At 39.7% G+C, this 19,238-nt stretch overlaps 1 protein-coding gene and 2 long non-coding RNA genes across 3 annotated transcripts in view; 2 read left to right on the top strand and 1 right to left on the bottom strand.

Annotated features, from left to right (window-relative positions):
• The window catches only part of ugcg (UDP-glucose ceramide glucosyltransferase), a 31,010-nt gene extending 24,565 nt beyond the window's left edge, over nt 1-6,445 (top strand). The window contains exons 7-9 of the mRNA XM_082158820.1: nt 625-711; nt 2,097-2,283; nt 2,654-6,445. Of these exons, the coding sequence (XP_082014946.1) occupies nt 625-711; nt 2,097-2,283; nt 2,654-2,824 (445 nt within the window). The 3' untranslated portion in view covers nt 2,825-6,445. The remainder of the gene's footprint in view (nt 1-624; nt 712-2,096; nt 2,284-2,653) is intronic.
• Nucleotides 4,859-19,238, bottom strand: part of LOC309489907 — a 112,120-nt gene continuing 97,740 nt past the window's right edge. The window contains exon 2 of the long non-coding RNA XR_014202562.1: nt 4,859-8,116. This is a non-coding gene — a long non-coding RNA (uncharacterized lncRNA). The remainder of the gene's footprint in view (nt 8,117-19,238) is intronic.
• On the top strand, nt 9,456-12,051 carry LOC309489909. The gene is made up of 2 exons (XR_014202564.1): nt 9,456-11,083; nt 11,166-12,051. It is a non-coding gene; the product is annotated as an uncharacterized lncRNA (long non-coding RNA).

Genomic DNA, 19,238 nt, shown 5'->3' with positions numbered 1-19,238 from the left:
TAATCATCAGTACAATGCTAATGGCTTACCATATCACATTGTCAGGCCCAATTCACCCTCATGTAGTTCCAAAACATTGACTTTATTTCTTCCACGACACACAAAAGATGTTTAGCAGAATGTTCACGCTGCTCTTTCCCATACAATGGAAGTGAATGGGGTCCAGGCTGTCAAACATCATAAATGTATGATAAAACATCCATGCAAAATATATACTAATCTTCTGAAGCCATACGATAGCTTTGTGTGACTAAAGGCTCGTGTCAATCATGAAACATAAAATTTGCTTCCATACATATTCAGTTATAATATTTAGGTTTTTACTCCATAATGGTTTCAGTTTTGATCTTTTTCATTAAGTGTATGCACAATTTTATGGTGCTTTAATAGGGCTATTTATAGCTTGAGAGGCTGGTCACCCTATGCTTTTATTGTGTGGGAAAAACATCTCAAGGTCATATGGGTGTGGAACAACATGAGGGCGAGTAAATGATGACAAAACGTTTAGCTTTCAATGATATATTCCTGTAATGCGTGTTCAGAACTATATACGTCTTTTTGCCATCAGTCTCAGCAAAAATGCCCTTTATTTGCTAGTTCACTGATATGGTGTTTCTCTTGCAGAGGATGGAAATTTTCCATGGCAACGCAGGTAGCCATGCAGAATTCTGGCTCGTACTCCATTGCACAATTCCAGTCTCGCATGATCAGGTACGGCAGTTGTTCAATCAGCTTTTTATGTTCGGTAGTGAAACCAATCTGTTTTCCTGATGGGACCACCTCCAGAGTATTGATGAGACTGGGTTATTTATGTTGTTGTTTGCAATTTTCTGATAGAGTTGAACATGGATCCTTGCCTATTTATATCGCAGCATTCTTAGGATCAGGGCTTGACATCTTTTCTTCTCACCAGCCACTGTGTCTAGTGTTTTTCCAAAGTTACCAGCCATTCAGCATTTTCACTGGCCACAATTTTGACATTGATACCATGGGGGAAAACTGCCATATAGATCTTTTTAACAGTATCCCATAATTTGGCAGCAGATATATTAGGCTATATTTAAGACCTGACGCACAGATCCATCATAATGTTACACATTCATTTTCTTTCTCAACTGTTTACATTCACTTAAAACATAACTGTGTTTTAAAATGTGAAAAGAGAGAGAGAAAGCACAGCTGGTATCGTGTATCCTAGGAAAAAAATTGTATTGGAAGCATTTCAGATATTTCTGTATCGAAAAATCGGTTTTGTCAAAAAAATAAATAAATTTCAGATGCCTTTTTACAATTAAAAAAATGTATAGGGTTATCGTCTTTCTAAACACTGCTTTTAACCCCGGGTTATGAAAGCCTGCTCCGGAGCGGGGTTAGCACCGCTTTTGCAGTGTTAACTCCGCATTGCTGTACCAAACTTGTACAGTGTGAAACGATGCAGTGTTAATGTTAAAAGTAGACCCTTAGCAACAGACAACCAATCTTTGTACAGAGATGGAAACACTGCACATATATAAAACCTTTAAATTCAGCGTTTGAGAGGGAAAACGTCAAATGCAGACAGAAAACGTGACCATTTGAGTGAAGAAGAGACCGTTTCGTTCTTATCTTTTATAGTCCGACGTATCCATTCAGTATAAACTGTACAGTACAATTCTAAAGCTTTTATGTAAACCGGTTGTGTGCAGCGTTCATCCAATCAGTGACACTGACCCGGCAAATAAGAACGTTAACCCAGGGTTTAGGAATGTTCAATGTGAAACCACAGCTTATTAATTGTTAACAAAGCAAGATAACCAAGGATTCAGTTTACCCACGGTTTAGAATGACCCAGGGTTAACTTTTTATAAAATTCAACCCGCCAAAGTGGCGAGTGCCTGCGTTACACGCCACTGCTGAAATCCAATGGCGAGTGTTTATGTCAAGCCCTGATTAGGATCATATCTTGAATATTTTGATGATAGATTTTTTTGTTATGTGCCATCCAGTATCATTCATGATGTTTTGTTCTGGCTTTAGATGGTATAATTTCCCATTTTGTGGTGTATAAAATCTGCTGAGCTTCTCATAAACATTTCATTGTTATCCACTGTTTATAGATGGGCCAAGCTCAGAATCAACATGCTGCCGGGCACCATCATTGAGCCCATCTCAGAGTGCTTTGTGGCGAGCCTTATCATCGGCTGGGCCGCGCACCATGTGTTCCGCTGGGACATCATGGTGTTTTTCCTGTGCCATTGTCTAGCCTGGTTCATTTCTGATTACATCCAGCTCAGAGGAGTACAGGTAAGACTCCAAGTTCAGCACAACACACAAAACAAATCTGCATTTCAGCTCTGGCTCTAATCTGGTATAAAACAACCATTTTTGATGATCCAATCAATTCCAAATGGATAAAATCAAGTCCTGGACTTGGGTGTAAATCCCATCGCTAAACTCATTCCACTCAGAAACGTCACATTACTGAGGAAACATTGGTTGTTCCTTCATTGGATTTTTCTCAACTTTCCTAGGAAAGTTTATAAACGGACATGGTTTTCATTTTTAACAACCCTTACAACGAAAATCATAAGTTGTTCCTCACAGCCATTTTATATTAAATTGCTGCATTTGTCAGTCCTTTTTGTAATTGTCTTTCCACACTCTTTCCTCAAAGGGCGGCCCTCCATCCTTCTCAAAGCTGGACTATGCGGTGGCCTGGTTCATCAGGGAGTCCATGACCATTCAGATTTTCTTGTCCGCTCTTTGGGACCCCACCATCAGCTGGAGGGCGGGACGCTACCGATTGCGTTGCGGAGGCACAGCAGAGGAAATATTGGATGTTTAAACGGCACCGTGTGCCAAGGACTATGCACTGGTGTAAACAAGGAAACAGAACTGCGAGAAGCCGTGGGCGCAGATGGACAAATGAACTGAAACTTGTTTTTTTTTTTTGTTCTGGGTTTTATTCCAACTTCTGATAGTTTTTATCCTGTGACTTTAGCAAGCTTGAATAGATTATTTATGTCCTTGGTGCTTTTTTGTTTTTCCTGTGAGGTCCCTTGACAATTTGAGACCTCGTTCTAGATGAGCCAAAAGTTATGAAGGGGTGAAGAAGAGAAAACTTACGAGGAAACGACGTCCGGCGGCACTTCAGCAGGCATCAGAACCCTGATGAAATCACATCTAAATTCAACTTTTTTTTTTTTTCAACTTGTTTAGTGGTGGTTGAACAACTCTGTGTATTGCGACATATCCGTTTTATCATGTGTTTGGATGAACGGTACGGTTTTTAAACATTATATCGGCACGAAAGTGTGGTAGAGAATGACTGAAGCCTTTTAAAATGGCACTAGCGCATGAATGGATCACTTGCTTACCACAGTGTTGCTCCCAACATACAGCACTCTTGCCATATTTTATACATTTTTGGACTTTTGAATGCTCAAAACGGATCCACTCAGGTCCATTTTATGTTTACTGGACAGAGCAATATCTTCTGTAGAAGTTATACATAGGAAATTGTGGCAGAGGTTCGTATACTGTCGAACTATCCTGAAACAACGCAACGCTTGTACAGTCTTTGCAGCCACCCTGCAGTATTCAAACAAGAGGTATAAAGAACTAGTTTGAGCCCAAGTTATCTTCAACATATCTGCCGATTTAATTGCATATCTTATGAAATTTAGTGCCATTTAAAGAGCAAATTGTTTTTAACGCTAGAATTTTGGGTTTCTTCAAATCCAACACCATGGTTTTTCTTCAAGGACTTTATCTTCCCGCGCTTCATTCTCTGCACTATTTGCTCTCGTACCAGAATCAGGGTTTGCTCAAACGTTTCCTCCCCGTGCCGCTGTTTGTTTTGAGAAGCTCTGTCAGTATTTTCCTGCAAATGTTTGACTGGATATAAATGCTCAGATGTACCTCGAAACTGTCCGAACATTTCACCCGACGCCATTTCAGCCAATCCAATTAAACCAAATTCTGTTGTCATTAAGAATTTGAGAAGTTCAAGTTCATATACACTGTTTGTTTGTTTTTTGAGTTATTGTGCAAAATGATTGGCAAACATCTGCATTTACGCTCTGAGACATTTCAAAACATTGCAGTCGCACAGTGTGCCTTTTGGCTTTTTTAATTCCCCAACAACGTAAACTCCCTTATCTTCAACAAGTCAAACAGTATTCACGAAACAATTGACATTCTTCTCCGCCTTTTTCCTCGTATCTTGAGGAACTGCTTGTTTGTTTCGTACTGCCAGCACTTTGCTTTTAAACCGCTCTTTCTGCATTTTCCTCATTTCTTAAGTGTCTTGCCTTCATGTGCTGCTGTGTGTTCATGTGTCATGGCCATGATTGTGACATACCCATGCCAGCACTGGCAGTATTGTTTAACAGATAATTACTCATTTACCTGGACAGTTCAGCCCTTATTATATTATATTATATGATATCATATCAGCTGCCATTTCGGAAGTGGTTAACACCGTTTTAGCCCAATGCCAAACCCGCCATTGTTTGAGTTTTTGGTGTTGGTTTATTATTTCTAATTTGAATGCATTTGAGTTTGTTCTACTGAACACTTGGGCTGACTAATGAAAATATCCTTAAACTTGTGTTTTGTGCATGAGGCCACAAAATGAACGCCATTTGTTCGTAACATTGCAGTTAAAGTATTAACAGTTAGCAATAACCATATACATTATAAACTGTTATACTGTATTCAGGCTGTGAAACAAAGAGCAAGCATCCAAACCTATTTCTTTGTCCAGTTGTGGTATAATAAACATTTCAGATTTTGTTGACCGTTTCACATGAATTGTTCCTCATACAAATAACGGGCATCATTCATGAAACATCGAACAAGTTTCGTGAAATTGTAAAAAAAAAAAAAAAAACAGTCTTAAATTGTTACATCGAATTCATTTGTTAAACCATTCTTGTGTAAATTGTTGCGTTAAATGTAATAATTTGTAAAGCCATTCTTCCGTAAATTGGGATTGGTTTAACAAATCATTCACTTGAAGGTGACAATTTATCTGAGCGGTTTTATGAATTATTTCCAATTTAAGCAAGAAAGGTTTTATGAACTACTCCATGAATTGAATAATTTTGCAAACAATTCTTGCGTAATTGGTCGCATTAAATTGAATTAGTAGTTAAAACCATTTCTGTGCTGCAATTTAATGCTTTTAGGAAAAGTTTTTACATAGGAATGGTTTTATGATTAACAAAAAATGAATTCTGCTCTTGAACAAGGCCCAATGTGTTGTTGATCTGCAGCATTGGTAAAACTGAATGTACGTTTGCATAAACATGTGACTTCACATGTGTGTTTTTTTCAGTAACACTTGAAATTCCGCTGTAGAAACCATTAGATTTGTTTAGGGAAAGGGGAAATCCGGCTTTTTCTGCAGCTATCCAACTTCTGCTCTTTACTTTCAACCATATCTGCTGGCTCTTATTTTATATATGTGAAAAATTGTGTCAAAAAAGTAACTTGTAAATTCACCTCATTTATGAAAAGTCTACAATGCACTGTAAATTTCCTGTTTAGACTTTTCCCTGGCTGTGAGCGAATGCTGAGTGTGTTTGCGGAAATATGCTGTTTATGGCCTTTTTTGATATGTCAATTCTGAAAGGATTGTATTATCGTAAAGTTCTGTGGGGAACTGGACTTTTTTTTTTTTTTCTCCATAAGTGTACAGTTGTATGTTTGTTGGATTAACATGTTTTGTAGAAGACTGGTGACCCGTATGGTGCCATGTGGACATGAGAAGATGTGTGGGTGTTCTGCACTTATCAACCTGAGTACCATTAGCTGTTTACTCACAACTACAGTCTAAAAAAGTGTGACTGTCTACATGAACTGTGTATTGGGTTGGAATTACAGGATCTGAAACAATATGGCTGTGTTTCTAGACTCACTGGGCTCCCTTTGGAAACGGACAATTTGTGGTATGATTGAAACGTTACTACATTTCGCTCATCATCAGTCTTTACTACAGCCCTGGACTCATGGTTGAACAAGCGACCAAGCAAAACTACTGCTAAATGTCTACCATCAACGGTCATCAGAGTACAAAAAAAGTCTAGTTGTGATCCACCGCTTTTATTTTACGTGCTGTAAGTCGACAAAAGAGCAAAGGAAAAAGCTTTTAACTTTTTTTTCTTTTTTTTTTAAAGAGTATGTACAGTTTATTTATGAAGTTTGGTTGATAACCATTACATACACTGCTTCTTGAGGCTTAATTTATCATCAAGTTGTACATTTTTGTTTTTCCATATGAGTTTGTTCTTTTTTTTCTTCTGGCAGTGTAAAGGTATGGCTGGACAGACTTCAGTTTTTGAATATTTTGTGTTATTTTGTAGATGTCGTGTACTGTACTCTTGATGCTGAATGCGTAATCCACAGCTGGAAACTGTGTCATTACAGATAAATTAAAGCTTTATCAAGCAATATAAAAGTGCATGTTTCCTCTGTTTTTATACCTGAATCTCTTCTGTGTGATCCTCATGTCTAGCTTTAGTGTTTTAAGACACACGTCTGGTTTAAGGCCTGTTCACACCAAGAACGATAACTATATTAGCGTCCACACCAGTGGACGATATCGTTCTGTTTATTCTAAGCGTGCTTCAGTTTTGTTGTCTGAAGCTTTAAAAGCTCGAGCTCGTTACAGCAAGATGGATTCTGATTGGCTGCCAATGTTTTTATTATTCATCAGCTGGAAAAACTTGTTCTGAAACTGATTCGAATGATATTGTTTTGCTGTGCCGTTATCATTCGAGTTGTGGTGTGAACTCTGTTATTCTTTTATATTTAGAACTTGTTGTGAACGGGCCTTCATCTGCATTAGAAACACAATAGTTCTTTTCAAGCAGATGCAAGTTAGTTCCTTGCCCTCTTTCTGACTTCCTGTGTGTTTGAGTTTGTGTGCCACCATTCATGCACCATATCACATGTTTAAAACTGTAAAATGCAATATCACTCACAGGATCTAGGCTTGACCCTAATACTTGGTATATCATTTGAAGTTAGAAGAAAACTGTAATTTTATAGACACTGAACTGTGCTTTCTAAAACCCCTGACCTTAAAGATGAGTCATTTAGTGTTTAAGTTGTCCTGCACTGTTACCTAGTTAGATTGAAGGAGGGACCCGAGACCAGAATATCAGAGACTTTTAACCCACACAGAACAGCTTAGCAATGATAAACATTAGGGGTGTAACAATACACTCGTGTCATGATTTGGTTCGATGAACGATACTCTCATGATACTTTGAACAAAGCCAAAGTAGTTAAAATGGTGTTTTCCTAATTATTACTTGTATCACATATGACAACCAGTTAACACAAAGTAGTGTTCATTAGAATGCTGTATTTGGTACATCAAGGGTGGACTTGGTTCTTCTCCTTCACACACAGTAATGGTGACACCAGAATAGAAGGGGTACTTCACTGCGGTAACATGGGCTTTCAATAATACTTGGCTGCCTATAGGGATCTCCCAGTCACGTGACCCCTAGCCGCGTGTCAGCCATTTTGACGGAATACTATTGCACAAGCGCACATACATGAGAATGCGGATTATCACGTTTTATGGCTGCGAATTGATTAAAATAATGAATAATGGTCACTGTATAATTATCTTGAGCCTGCTGAAATGTTCCTATAAATATATTTTCTTTCCAACTGTGCAATCTTAATAATAAATAGGCTAAATATATTTATCCACTAAGCTGCAGCAGTCCTATGCTCGTCTTCCCATTAAGTTTTTTTTCTCTTTCTGACATTTCATACCTGTTGTTACATTTTTTTTATTAAATTGACTATAAAAAAGATTGCTTGTGTGTGCTGGTGTTCATTCCAGTCTTTTAAAATAGATGAATGAATGAATGCTCGCGAGGTGCCTGTAACGATTTTAAATAGGCTAACGTTAGGCTATTTAATCAATAATGTACACAGGGTAGAGGAGAACGACAGTCAACTACTTTGAATATTATAGCATTTTGGGCATAAACATGTAAATAGTGAAAAGACTGATATTGAAAAATGACACAGAATGAATTAAATGTAATATTTAAATATTTAATCCAAATAAATAAATGTTCGTGGTTCGCACTGATGTTATTCATTTGTTCTCACACACTTCAGCGTCGCGGTCACTGGCCACTATCTATTATTAGCGCAGCGGCCGTCAGCTAACTCTTCACGTCATGTCATCATAAAAATAAATATACAAGAGGAAGATAAAATAATTAGGAATCATAGATCCATATGAAGCACCACGAGTTTTTTTTACAGGCATTAAATGTGTAGAAAAACTTCCTGACATTGAGTTCGGTGACATTTACAGCTACCTTATTCACTTCCCATCACGCTACACCGGAGCTTCATTAAAAGCATACAAAAGCTTAGCAGGCTATCGGTATCACGAGTCCGGATGGGTCAGCAACTCTTTGATTTGGACGCCAGCGGGGAAGGATTTTTCAATCATCACCGCAAAGGTTGGTAAATAGATGAATATTTCGCGACCAGCTGTATTATCACCAGCGGTTTAGCATTTTCTATTCCGTCAAGATGGCTGCTCCAAATGGCGTGACGTCACGCGGGACGTCCCTATACAGTAGAAAGGCACAATTTTTTTTAGATATTGAAGTCGTTGGTACCTGATTACAGAAAAACCTGGAAAACCTTACCCATAATGCACTGGGCATATTGCCATCCAAGGCCACTCCCACTAGTCTACTATGGATACACTTACCAGAGTCAAATACCGCCTTGCTTTAGTAGCAAATACTTCTAAGCAAACTTTTAGTCATAATGATGTAGATTTGTATTGAATCAAGAATTAAAAAAATAAATGTTCAGCTTTTAGTTTCCGATGAAGGATCCAGCGCATGTAAGGCAGCGGCTAAAGCAGCAAAGAATTGTAAATATGGAGACAACACCACAATGGGGAAAAAAGCATTTGAACGGCAGAGTATGGATACAAATTTCATGACATTTCTGTCAAAAGGAATGATCTGTTCAGTTTTTGTTCTATTCGTAGTAAAACCATGCTAATTTTCATAAGGGATTTGTTGCGTTATTACAGGGATAGTTCGCCAAAACGGCAACATGTTTATTTTTTGTATTTTTTTGAGAATACACTGAAAAGTCAGTGTTTTAAACTCTCCTGACTTTCATTGCATGAACAAAACAGTTCTTCAAAATGTCTTATTTTGTGTTCAACAGAAAAAAGCCAGATAGCAAATGACATCTGGCCCAGTTGTGGCACACATCTCCCTCATTCTTCTGGCCCACATACCGCATGAAATGACGGCGACACATCCTGACTGTGGCTGGCGTCCGGGCCAACTATGGCACATCGTTAGCCTCATAGCACAATTGGCTAAGTAATTTTGTGTTTTTTCTTGTTTTCCAAAGACATTGAAATATGACTTAGGCAATTATGCTATGAGGCTAACGACATATGGCTCAGTTCTGGCAGTGGCAAAGGTCACATGGGCCACATACAGCAAGCCACAACTCACACTAAAACCGGCTTGATGTGTGTGGGCCAGATATGGTCATGTGACCTTTTCCGAATTGAGTCATATGTGCCATAGTTTTCCCGGATAAGAAAAGATAAACAGGTTTGTAATGTACATGGTGTGTTTTAGTAGATAATTCTTGGAATTTGGTTGGTTTTTTCAATTACATCATTTCCTGTTGATCCCATCACTTTTTGATTTCAGTCAGCCGATCAGACCAGTAGTTTCAGTGCGTATCTTTGTAAATAATGGCATTACAGCAGGCATGACAGTGCGCTGCGGATCAGTGCTCGGTTTGCTGAGCTGTGTGATTCACTCCAGATTATGTGCACTACTCTCGCTCAGCACTACTAACTCTATCATTACCAACCATCTGGTCTCCCAGTCCTGTGTCACTGTGTTTTACTGACCCAAAAGCACAAATATTCCCGCATCCTGAGGCCAGAGCTGTGTTTATGTAGTTCATGTCCTACTGTTGTGTCTCTGCTGTATTATCTGGTGTGTGTTCTTGCATGCAGGACGCCTGTCAGTGCTTATCTCAGCTCTCTGTTGGATAGCAGCCCATTATTAGGGGAACAGGGCATGGATGGAGATCTGGCGCCACAAGATGCCATCTTGCTGAAAACTTGCTGAGCTCAATGCTATTCCCTGTAGGCATTGCTAACACAATTTTAATATGTAAGGCTCATTTAAAGATTGTCCGTAGAGCGTTTTCTCTGTTCAAATTATGCAAATAGATGCATTATATATGGCATTGTACTACAGCTGTAAAGATTTAAATAGAAATGAAGGTTTATAGAGCGCTGATTAGTATTTATTATTTTACATGGAAGAGTAATAATTTGCATTAGGGATTTTGAAAAACTCCCAATCGAATGTAAATATGAATAGTAATATGAACACTAATAAAGCCCCAAACAAGCACATCAAATTCACAAATGAGTCCAATAAAATACTGGGTGGTCTAGATAGAATGAGTTTATTTTTAGTAAAACTATTGGCCTGTAAGTTCTACAGTAAATGGTGAACTAATAAGCAACCCAAACAGCAACAAAGTGTCGGCCCAGATCCGGTACGTGTGAAATCCACTTGTCCCAGATGTGGGCCGGATCTGGGCTGACGCTATGTTGCCGTCTTGGAATTTTTTTCAACTCATGCAACAAGTTCACTTTGAATGGCTTCTATTGTTATGAGACAGACACAGTCTCCTTAATCATTTAGTCAGTGTGCAAATTAAACATTAAAAAAGACAGTCTGTGTTTTGTATCTGTTATTGAAACCGCAGTCACAAAAAAAGAAAAAGTAAAAGTTGGCACACCACGGCTCCAAAATAGAAAACGTATTCATTGCATGTTCTTGCCAAATGTGACGTTTCAGACCATGTTGTTCTTCATCAGACAAAGAAATCTAAAAGATTGATACACTATTACCGTGGTGTTTATATGCATCTTAAGGCGTTAAGAATGGCTGTCACAACATTGGTAGGGTGTTTTAGGTGGTTGCAATGCAGTTGCTAAGGCATTGTCAGTGGTTGTTACCCCATTGGTAGGGTGTTGTGGGTGGTTGCCAAGGTTGTTACCCCATTGGTAGGGTGTTGTGGGTGGTTGCCAAGGTTGTTACCCCATTGGTAGGGTGTTGTGGGTGGTTGCCAAGGTGTTGGTGGGCAATTGCTTAGTTGTTTTAAAAGGTTGATACAGCATTACTAGGGTGTTGTGGGTGATTAACATTGTGTTGCTATGCATTTTTAGGCCTTCTGAATGGTTGTTACCACATTAGTAGGGTGTTTTAGGTGTTAGCCAGACAGTTTGTTCTGAATGATTGTTATTGCATTGCTGGATTATGTTGTTAAGGTGTTGTGAATGGTAGGCCATTGCTATGCAGTTGTTGTTCTGAATGGCTGTTATTGCACTATTAATATGTTGCTTAGCAGTTATGAGGTAGTAGGGTGTTCTGGATGGCTGCTTATAAGCCCAAATGAGTCCCGCCCTTAGTTTCTGTGAAATCTGGTCTCCAGAAATGGCTCGAGTCCTCATTCAACCATTGTCGGCTAGTAGGCGTGTAGTGTTTCAGTTGTACAACATTTTTTCCTACACATTTATCTTCTCCATTAACAGTGAATGATAGGCTTACTCATTCTGGTGTCAAGGCAGTTATGTTTGTCCCCATGAATAAACACTTCAGATCACTGACAGAAAGCCAACAATTACAATGGCCACCCTCAGTTACTCAATAACCAAAGTCATCTAGATGATTTCTATAAATAACTCAAAAGATGATTCTGCTGAAAGCGGTCCACTATGCTTTTCATTAGGTCCAAACTCCAGTGTATCTCTAGAATGCACCTAACCCAATAGCTAACTAAGGCAAAAAAAAAAACTACACGTTATCTTAAGGGCTTTGTTCATGTAATTTATCTCTAAATACATCTGAGGGTGTGTAATTGTTCACTAAACAGGTTATTGCATAATTCACTGAGAGCTGGCAAACATAAAGACAGAACAACTCTCTTAGAATCGGTCCAGTAGATAAACACACCCGGTCTTAACTCATTGTTGAAAGAAAGAAAAATCACAGACTCTCTATCAGTGTACTAGATTATGGATGTACGAGTTGTTACAGTATTGCAGAAGCAGTGGCGTCTGTAAGTGTCCCGAGTCTCTGGGTCGGTGCCAGGGCTCAGAGAGGCGCTGGTCAAACTGAAGTGCTGGAGTACAGCTCTGCCGCTGCTCGAAAGCTTCCTCTCCCCATGAATGCTTCTGTTTGTTGGACTCGTCCCATCATCCAATCAACACACTCTTAAGAATAAGGGACATGATCCAGAAAACCCCAGCTGCTCTCTGGCTAAGAAATCTACTGTCTAACTCCGAGCGGAAGAGGAGTTTTGCAACATTTATCCCATCTAACCCCCTACATTTGAATTATTCATGATATCACATTATAATGCAGCAATGTACTATAGTGCATGTATATCTATCTATTTTACAAAAAGAAAGATCCATCCTTCCATCCAGTCTGTCTGTCATACAGAAAGAAATCTCTGCTTGCCTGCCTGTCAGCAATTCAGAAATATTGTCAGGTCTTCAATTGAGTATGTGTCACAAGTATTAATGTGACCAACGATTCACTCGTGTTCAGTGACAGACATGTGTGCCAAAGCATAAACCTCCATCATTAGCTGGTCTTGAGTCGCTGGGTTAAATTACATTCCAGAAGGTTGGATCAGTTTTCACAGACACTGAGTGTTTGGAGCCCTTGTGTTGGGGTAGGTCTCATTTCAAACCAATTTCTCCTTACCCACACACCCTTGAAATACAGACCAGTTAATTAACAGCGCCATATCAGTGGCACACTAGTGCAACGTCACCTCCAGCAGAAACACTCCACATTCAAGGGCTTCTTGTGAGTTACGGGGAGAAGCATTGATTTATAGCATTAATGTGTTAAAGAGCGTTTCTGGCATGTTTCACTCTCCGTTGACAGAGGGCAAAATGCTTTAATGATTTGTGATTTTTTATGCATAAGTTTGCATAAAATATCACAAATCATTAAAGCATTTTGCCCTCTGTCAATGGAGAGTGAAACATGCCAGAGACGCTCTTTAACGCATTTAAAAGACAGACAGTAAGATGCGTATTTTGTTAATACGCATATTAATGTGCCAAAACTTGATCTATTCTAAGCTTTCAAAGGAAGCTCTAAAATCTGTAGCGGAGCACATAGAGAGTCATTCACTCCTCTCATTTACGGATGTAAATATGCATGTCTGGTTTCCACTGATGCGAAAGTATGCCACAAATGCTTTGGAGTACTTGTGTAATGTGAATGAATGGGGTTTTGGGTCTTGGCCGCTGCTGTTACAAGTCCAGAGGGATGACTTTCACATGATGTCTTAGAGCTTATGGAGGTCATGGGACGTATAGTACTAGTAGTTTTCCCCTGCCTGTTACCAGAATAAAATGTAAGAAATCCAGGCCTCAAGCTCACATGTCGCCTTAGCTACATTGGTATGAGGATTAACCCTGTTTTTGTAAGGTAAAGCAATGGCTAAGTTTGGAATAGCTTGCTTCCATACTACACTTACTTTGGAGTATACAGTATGTATACCTGTACTTTGCAAAGCATGCACATTTTATGGCTGGAATACACGGATGGCCTACGACATGTGCAGTATACATACACAATATGTTGTGCTAAAGTTCACCTTCCATTTCCATTGTGAGGGATGAACTGACGGTAATATCAGCACTGTGATTTTTGCTTCCTTTTTGATGTGAAGTAAAAATCACTTATTGTTTTATACACAATAATTCAAATTTGGATTAAAAATATAAAATAACCATTAGTTATGCCACTTGCTGAATAAAACATGCAACATAATGAAGTCATGGGACTACAATGTGGCATACTTTTGCTACTACTACTGTTGCATAACGCAGTGTAGAGGGCGCGTGAATGGGTGGTTTTACCTTTTCTGTGGGTGTGCCGCGTAACAAGAAAGAAGTCAACAATTAAGTTTAAATATTTAATATTAAATATTGTGCCTTGTTAGTTTAACTGTTATGTGTTGTTACGCATATGTTTAAATATGTTTTTAGGCTTCATTAGTTGTGATGTTTTATAAGGCTAATTAAAAGCTATCCGAATGTGTTTGTCATTTGTTGCTAGCATTACTTTATCTTATGGTCAGATTAATTAAACGCAATGTTTTATCTCTGTTATTCTGAATGTTTGGCATAGCCCTAATTTTTGTGTAATTTTTTCACAATTTCTACAAGCTGTAACAATGTGTGCGGGTGCGGGCGGTAGTGATCAGAATCTCTGCGGAAGCAGTGTTCCTATGGTTATAAATATCCGCGACCCAAATATTGAATAATTTGAACAAAGCAAATTTATTTCTCAAAAATTGTTGAGACACACAAGTACCATCCCTTATTACTTAACATACATATACATTGTAAGAATATCACTAACACTGATGAATAACAGTATAAGGTAATGCAATACATTATTAAATAGCAGTCCCAAACAAGTTTTTCTTAAAGGGGTCATACAGTATAATGGTACATGCACTTTTACAAGTTGATTGTACTTAAATGTGTGTTGGCAGTGCCTGTACACAACCATCATAAAATGATAAAAATCCATCCAATGTTTTTTTTTTAATCTCCTTATATGTTCCCCCCACCCTCTCACATCAAGCCTTTCGACCTAGTTACGTCACACGGTCGGACGCCCCTCCCACGATTGTTGATTGACAGCAGCGTTTCAACACAGACCAGCCCCCGCTCGTAAGCAAGCTGTCTGTCATCATAGTACGCACGTCATTGTTGATACGCTGGAGCACTGTCTATGAGCAGAACGGCATCTAAGCGATTGTGGTGTTCTGTTCTCATTTTGATGTTCCTAAATCCGAACCGCTGAAGACGCAGTGGCTGAGTTTTGTTTTCGAAGGGAATATTCCCCACGATCAACGTCAATGCTTTCATGTTTGCGCGAATCATTTCACACACCAGACTGCTCGATGGTCAGTATAAAGCTGGTTTTGCTAAGAAGCTGCTCCTGAAAAAAGGATCGGTACCAACTATTCGTGTTCCTGCTGCACCTCCAGAAGAAGAAGTGAGTGTAAAATTGTATTAACCTTTATATTAATATTTATATTAATCTTTGCAAATCGCTAGCATGCTTCACGATGAATGCGGCTATTTTTACACTTACGTGTAAAACATTTACATTACGGCATGTTTTCTATGTACGACGTTCTCGATATAATTCATAATCCCACGTTTATAATGAACAACGCATTATGGTTATTGTGTTATTATTTCAAACAGTGTATGCACAGAACAGAGGGGCGGGGTGAGCAAAGCTCATTATCATTTAAAGACACATGCACTGAAACGGCGTGCTGAAAACAGAGCTGTGTTTGACCAGGTAAAATGAGTGTTTTCTTACAATACTAATGAGAATTTTTAATTAAAGTATATTACAAACTTTTAATTTAGACCCTAAAGAATCATATTAGCTTGTACAAAAATGGCATTATATGACCCCTTTAATACGATATAGTTAGTAAGTTGGTATAAGCTAGGCCTACCATTCATTTAAAAATATACAAAATAACACAAAGTGAAAATAAAGTGGAATTTTAGTTTAAGGTTACGGAAACTACAGTTACTATGGTAAATACATTATAATCAAGCGTAGCATCAGTTCTGGCAGGTCACGTTGGTCAAGCTGACCAGCTGACTCTCATCACTGCCCATCACTGTGTACAAATATAAGCTCCTTCAGTATTATCAGCAACTATCGCGTTTCTCAGGAGCTAATTACCCTCCTCCATCCCCAGAGGATTCCCCCTGAATCAGACTAAAATTCTCTAATTATGTTGTACATTCAAATTCATTGATATCTGCAATACATTCATGTTGGTTCTGTTCTGTTTACCCTAAGGGGGGGGTTATTGCTGCTCTTATCCATGCTAGGCTGCATGGATGCGCAGGGAGTTCTTGCCCAGAACAGAACCATACCGCCAATCCAAACTGTATGCTAACTGTCAGTCGTATTTGATGATAGTGGTCCTGACAGAACTAACATGAACTGTTCCCTTTCGAGGTCGATCTATAGACATTGTGTCGAAAGCTGACGTGTTAGAGAAATTCTCTGTAAGGCAGGGGACCTCGCCCTTCGCTCTGCTAAGAAGATCACCCAAGGAGTTGGGCAGAGCATGGGCAGACGGGTGGAGCCACAGCGGCATCTTTGGCTCACCTTGACAGACATCAGACAGACTTCTTGTTAAATGACAAGTTGCCGCTGTTCAACGCCCCCGTAAGTCCCAAAGGCCTTTTCGGAGAAGCCTGCAGATGGCCAGAATCAGTCCAGGATGATGACTCACTTCGGCCCCCCTTAGGCACGTTCCAGGTCATCCTCTGCGCAGCAGTCAGCCACACGCACCGCCCCCCCGTCCCAAGCGCAGGGGCGCGGTCCAAAGTCTCCAGTGCAACAGAGGCCCAACAGGAAACACTGTTTCCCCATGAAGCAAGGTCACCGTCCTTCCGGACACACGCCCAGCAGAATCTAAGCCAAGTTCCTGTCGGCCAGAAGCGAGTTTGTTCTGCAGTCTCTAAAAAGAGTTCAAGTTCTTTCACCAGCCCCCCTGCCGGTTGCGGTGGGCAAAGTAAAATGTTTGTATGTTGTGTTGCCACACTTGCAGAGCGCGAGCTCCGTGCAGTTCAGAATGAAGGACGAGAACGTTCCTGTGGTCCAAGCCACGAGCCAGTCTCTCGCCCTGTCTATGTTGAGTGGCGCATCGCCACCGGCTGGCACACAGTCCCGGCAACCACAGTCTCCGCTTCAACCCCCGTCCCGAGGTGCTGGAGAGCGACAAACACAAACTTCTGTCTGTGAATATGCTGAAGAGCATGCAGTTTAATGAGCTACCATTGGATGGCTGAGAGACTTGTCACCATGCTCTTCTTCAGCGAGTGGTTTCGACTAGGACGTATAGCCGAAAATGTGTTTGTAAGCACCTGCACCAGCGTTTCATTTAAGGATAGAGCCTTACTGCCTTTCTCTTTGTGTGCTTGAGCAAACCACATTCACTTTGCAGCTCGCTTGTTGCATAATTACAGAGCTCCAGCAGAAAGCTGCCTACCCCTCTGTTGTGCTTTCTATTGCATTATAAACTCATGATTGTATATAATAATCAGAGCTGATTATATATTTGTTATATTTGTATATTGTTATATTTGTTAACTCGCTTGCCAAAGCTGTTTATGTAATAAGCACACCAATTATATTATTGTTGTTTCAATCACCTCCCCACACTGTAATGCCGTGACTCTGGCACTGTGTTGGGCGGTGATGAAGGCGCGGGCGCCATCTTGGCCGGCTGCCAACTGGCTGAGTGTTTCAACTAGGTCCCGTAGTTAATCTAGGAAAGGCGTGGCAGTTGCTTACTGCTCACACTCATCGTGGTCATGGGCTAAGTACATTCACTCCCATTCAACTCTATCTATTAGATTTGAGCTAGAGTTTTAGTGCTTTTGTTTTTACACAGCTGGGATTTTATACGTTCCCCAATGCGTCAGCTTTCGACACAATGTCGAGAGACCGACCTCAAAAGGGAACGTCTAAGAGGAAGGAACGAGAAATTGCTTAAGCTACCGTGTAAAAACAAGTGTGCCGCACAAGTCCTGAAAAGATAATCCAAAACGTCTCGATCGCCCCCGGTGGCTGGATGCAGTATAGCTCATAAACCCCGCCCTATCCATGAAATTTTATGGGACGTGAGACAAACTAAACAATCAAATTACACTTCAAATAAACTTTTTTCCAAAGATGGCTTCTGTCATTTTATCAAGTAAGTTTTAAATAAGTTTGGTTTTAGTTAGTTATTTGATGTTATAAAAATGGGAGTGTGGCATCATGATTGACAGCTGTGATTGACAGTAGTCACTGAGACTTTTTTTCCGGGATTTTCGAGAGGAGATTGAAGCTTTAATTTTAATTTCTACATTTCCATAACTCTATTTCACACCAACAAAATAAGTTGTTCAGCAGTAAACTGTACTAACCGATTCTGCGGCAGTGTGCGGCGGGCGGGACCTTGATACCGCGACTCCACTTCACGCTCACCACTGTGCAGACTCAGGCTCTGAGTCTGTAATCAGCACAAGATGTCAGCGCCATTTTGGGACATCGTCATCCTTCTTTTTTTACAGTCTATGGTAAGTCAAAAAAGTATTGTTTTGTATGCTATCGCTCAGTCAAAAGATTCAAAGACACTGGCGCTCAGTGCAGATTTATAGCAGCCGGGCCTTGCCGCGTTTGAGCGCCATTGGCTATTGCAGGTGAAATAGTGTGATTCAATCAGGCTTCAACATTTCAGAGAAGGGGAGTTTCCCCAACGTGTCAGCTTTCGACTCAATGTTTCGTTCCCTCCTCTCACTGAATCACGGTTTCATGAGTAACCCGTGACTTTAATAACACATGGACACTGATCCTGATGAATAGAATGAACAAGCAAATCCTTTCCAGCAAATACGTACAATTTACATAATTTATTGGCTGCATGCTCGTAATTTAATTTGCTCTTTATATATAGTGAAGTGATATACAGCACGCGCCTCCACATTTGCGCATGTCGCGATCACAGTATAATATCTGACAGGACAAGAACATTTTATGAGGTGAGAGACTTTTAATTTTGTAACAAGTAGAGAAAATAATGTTAGAATAATTACACTGACAACATCTCAACTAACCGCAGATTCTGAATCAGGACAGAACGTTTTTTTCTTAGACACACTTTACTTAAACTGCGTCTGACAGAAGACTCAACAGCGTTCACGCATGTCTTTCAAAATAAAAGTCTTGCATCAGAAGAACATTTAGAATTACGTTTTTTGTTGTTGTTGTGTTGTTTCTTTTGTGTCGCCCCACCAGTTAAGAAACACTGGCATTATGGATACTTTTCACATAATTTTATTATTTATAAAAATAAAAAGTGTACATGCAGTAAATATTCCATCCTAGTATGTCCGAATTCCTTTATGAATTGTTCAAATTTTTTTGTCGTGTCATATTCTGTCTGCACTTTCTGGACTGTACGTGTTTAGATAAGGGCAGGTGAGGCTTTAGACAGAGACAGAGGTAATGTAATCTGGGTGTGGCATCCATCTTTCTCACACACACATCGGGGTATCTTTGTCTCATCTAGCGACTGTC

Source organism: Leuciscus leuciscus (genome assembly GCF_965113295.1).
Source record: "Leuciscus leuciscus genome assembly, chromosome: 24".
Taxonomy (NCBI): domain Eukaryota; kingdom Metazoa; phylum Chordata; class Actinopteri; order Cypriniformes; family Leuciscidae; genus Leuciscus; species Leuciscus leuciscus.
Note: the sequence above shows the minus strand (reverse complement) of the source record. Positions and strands in the feature narration are given on the sequence as shown.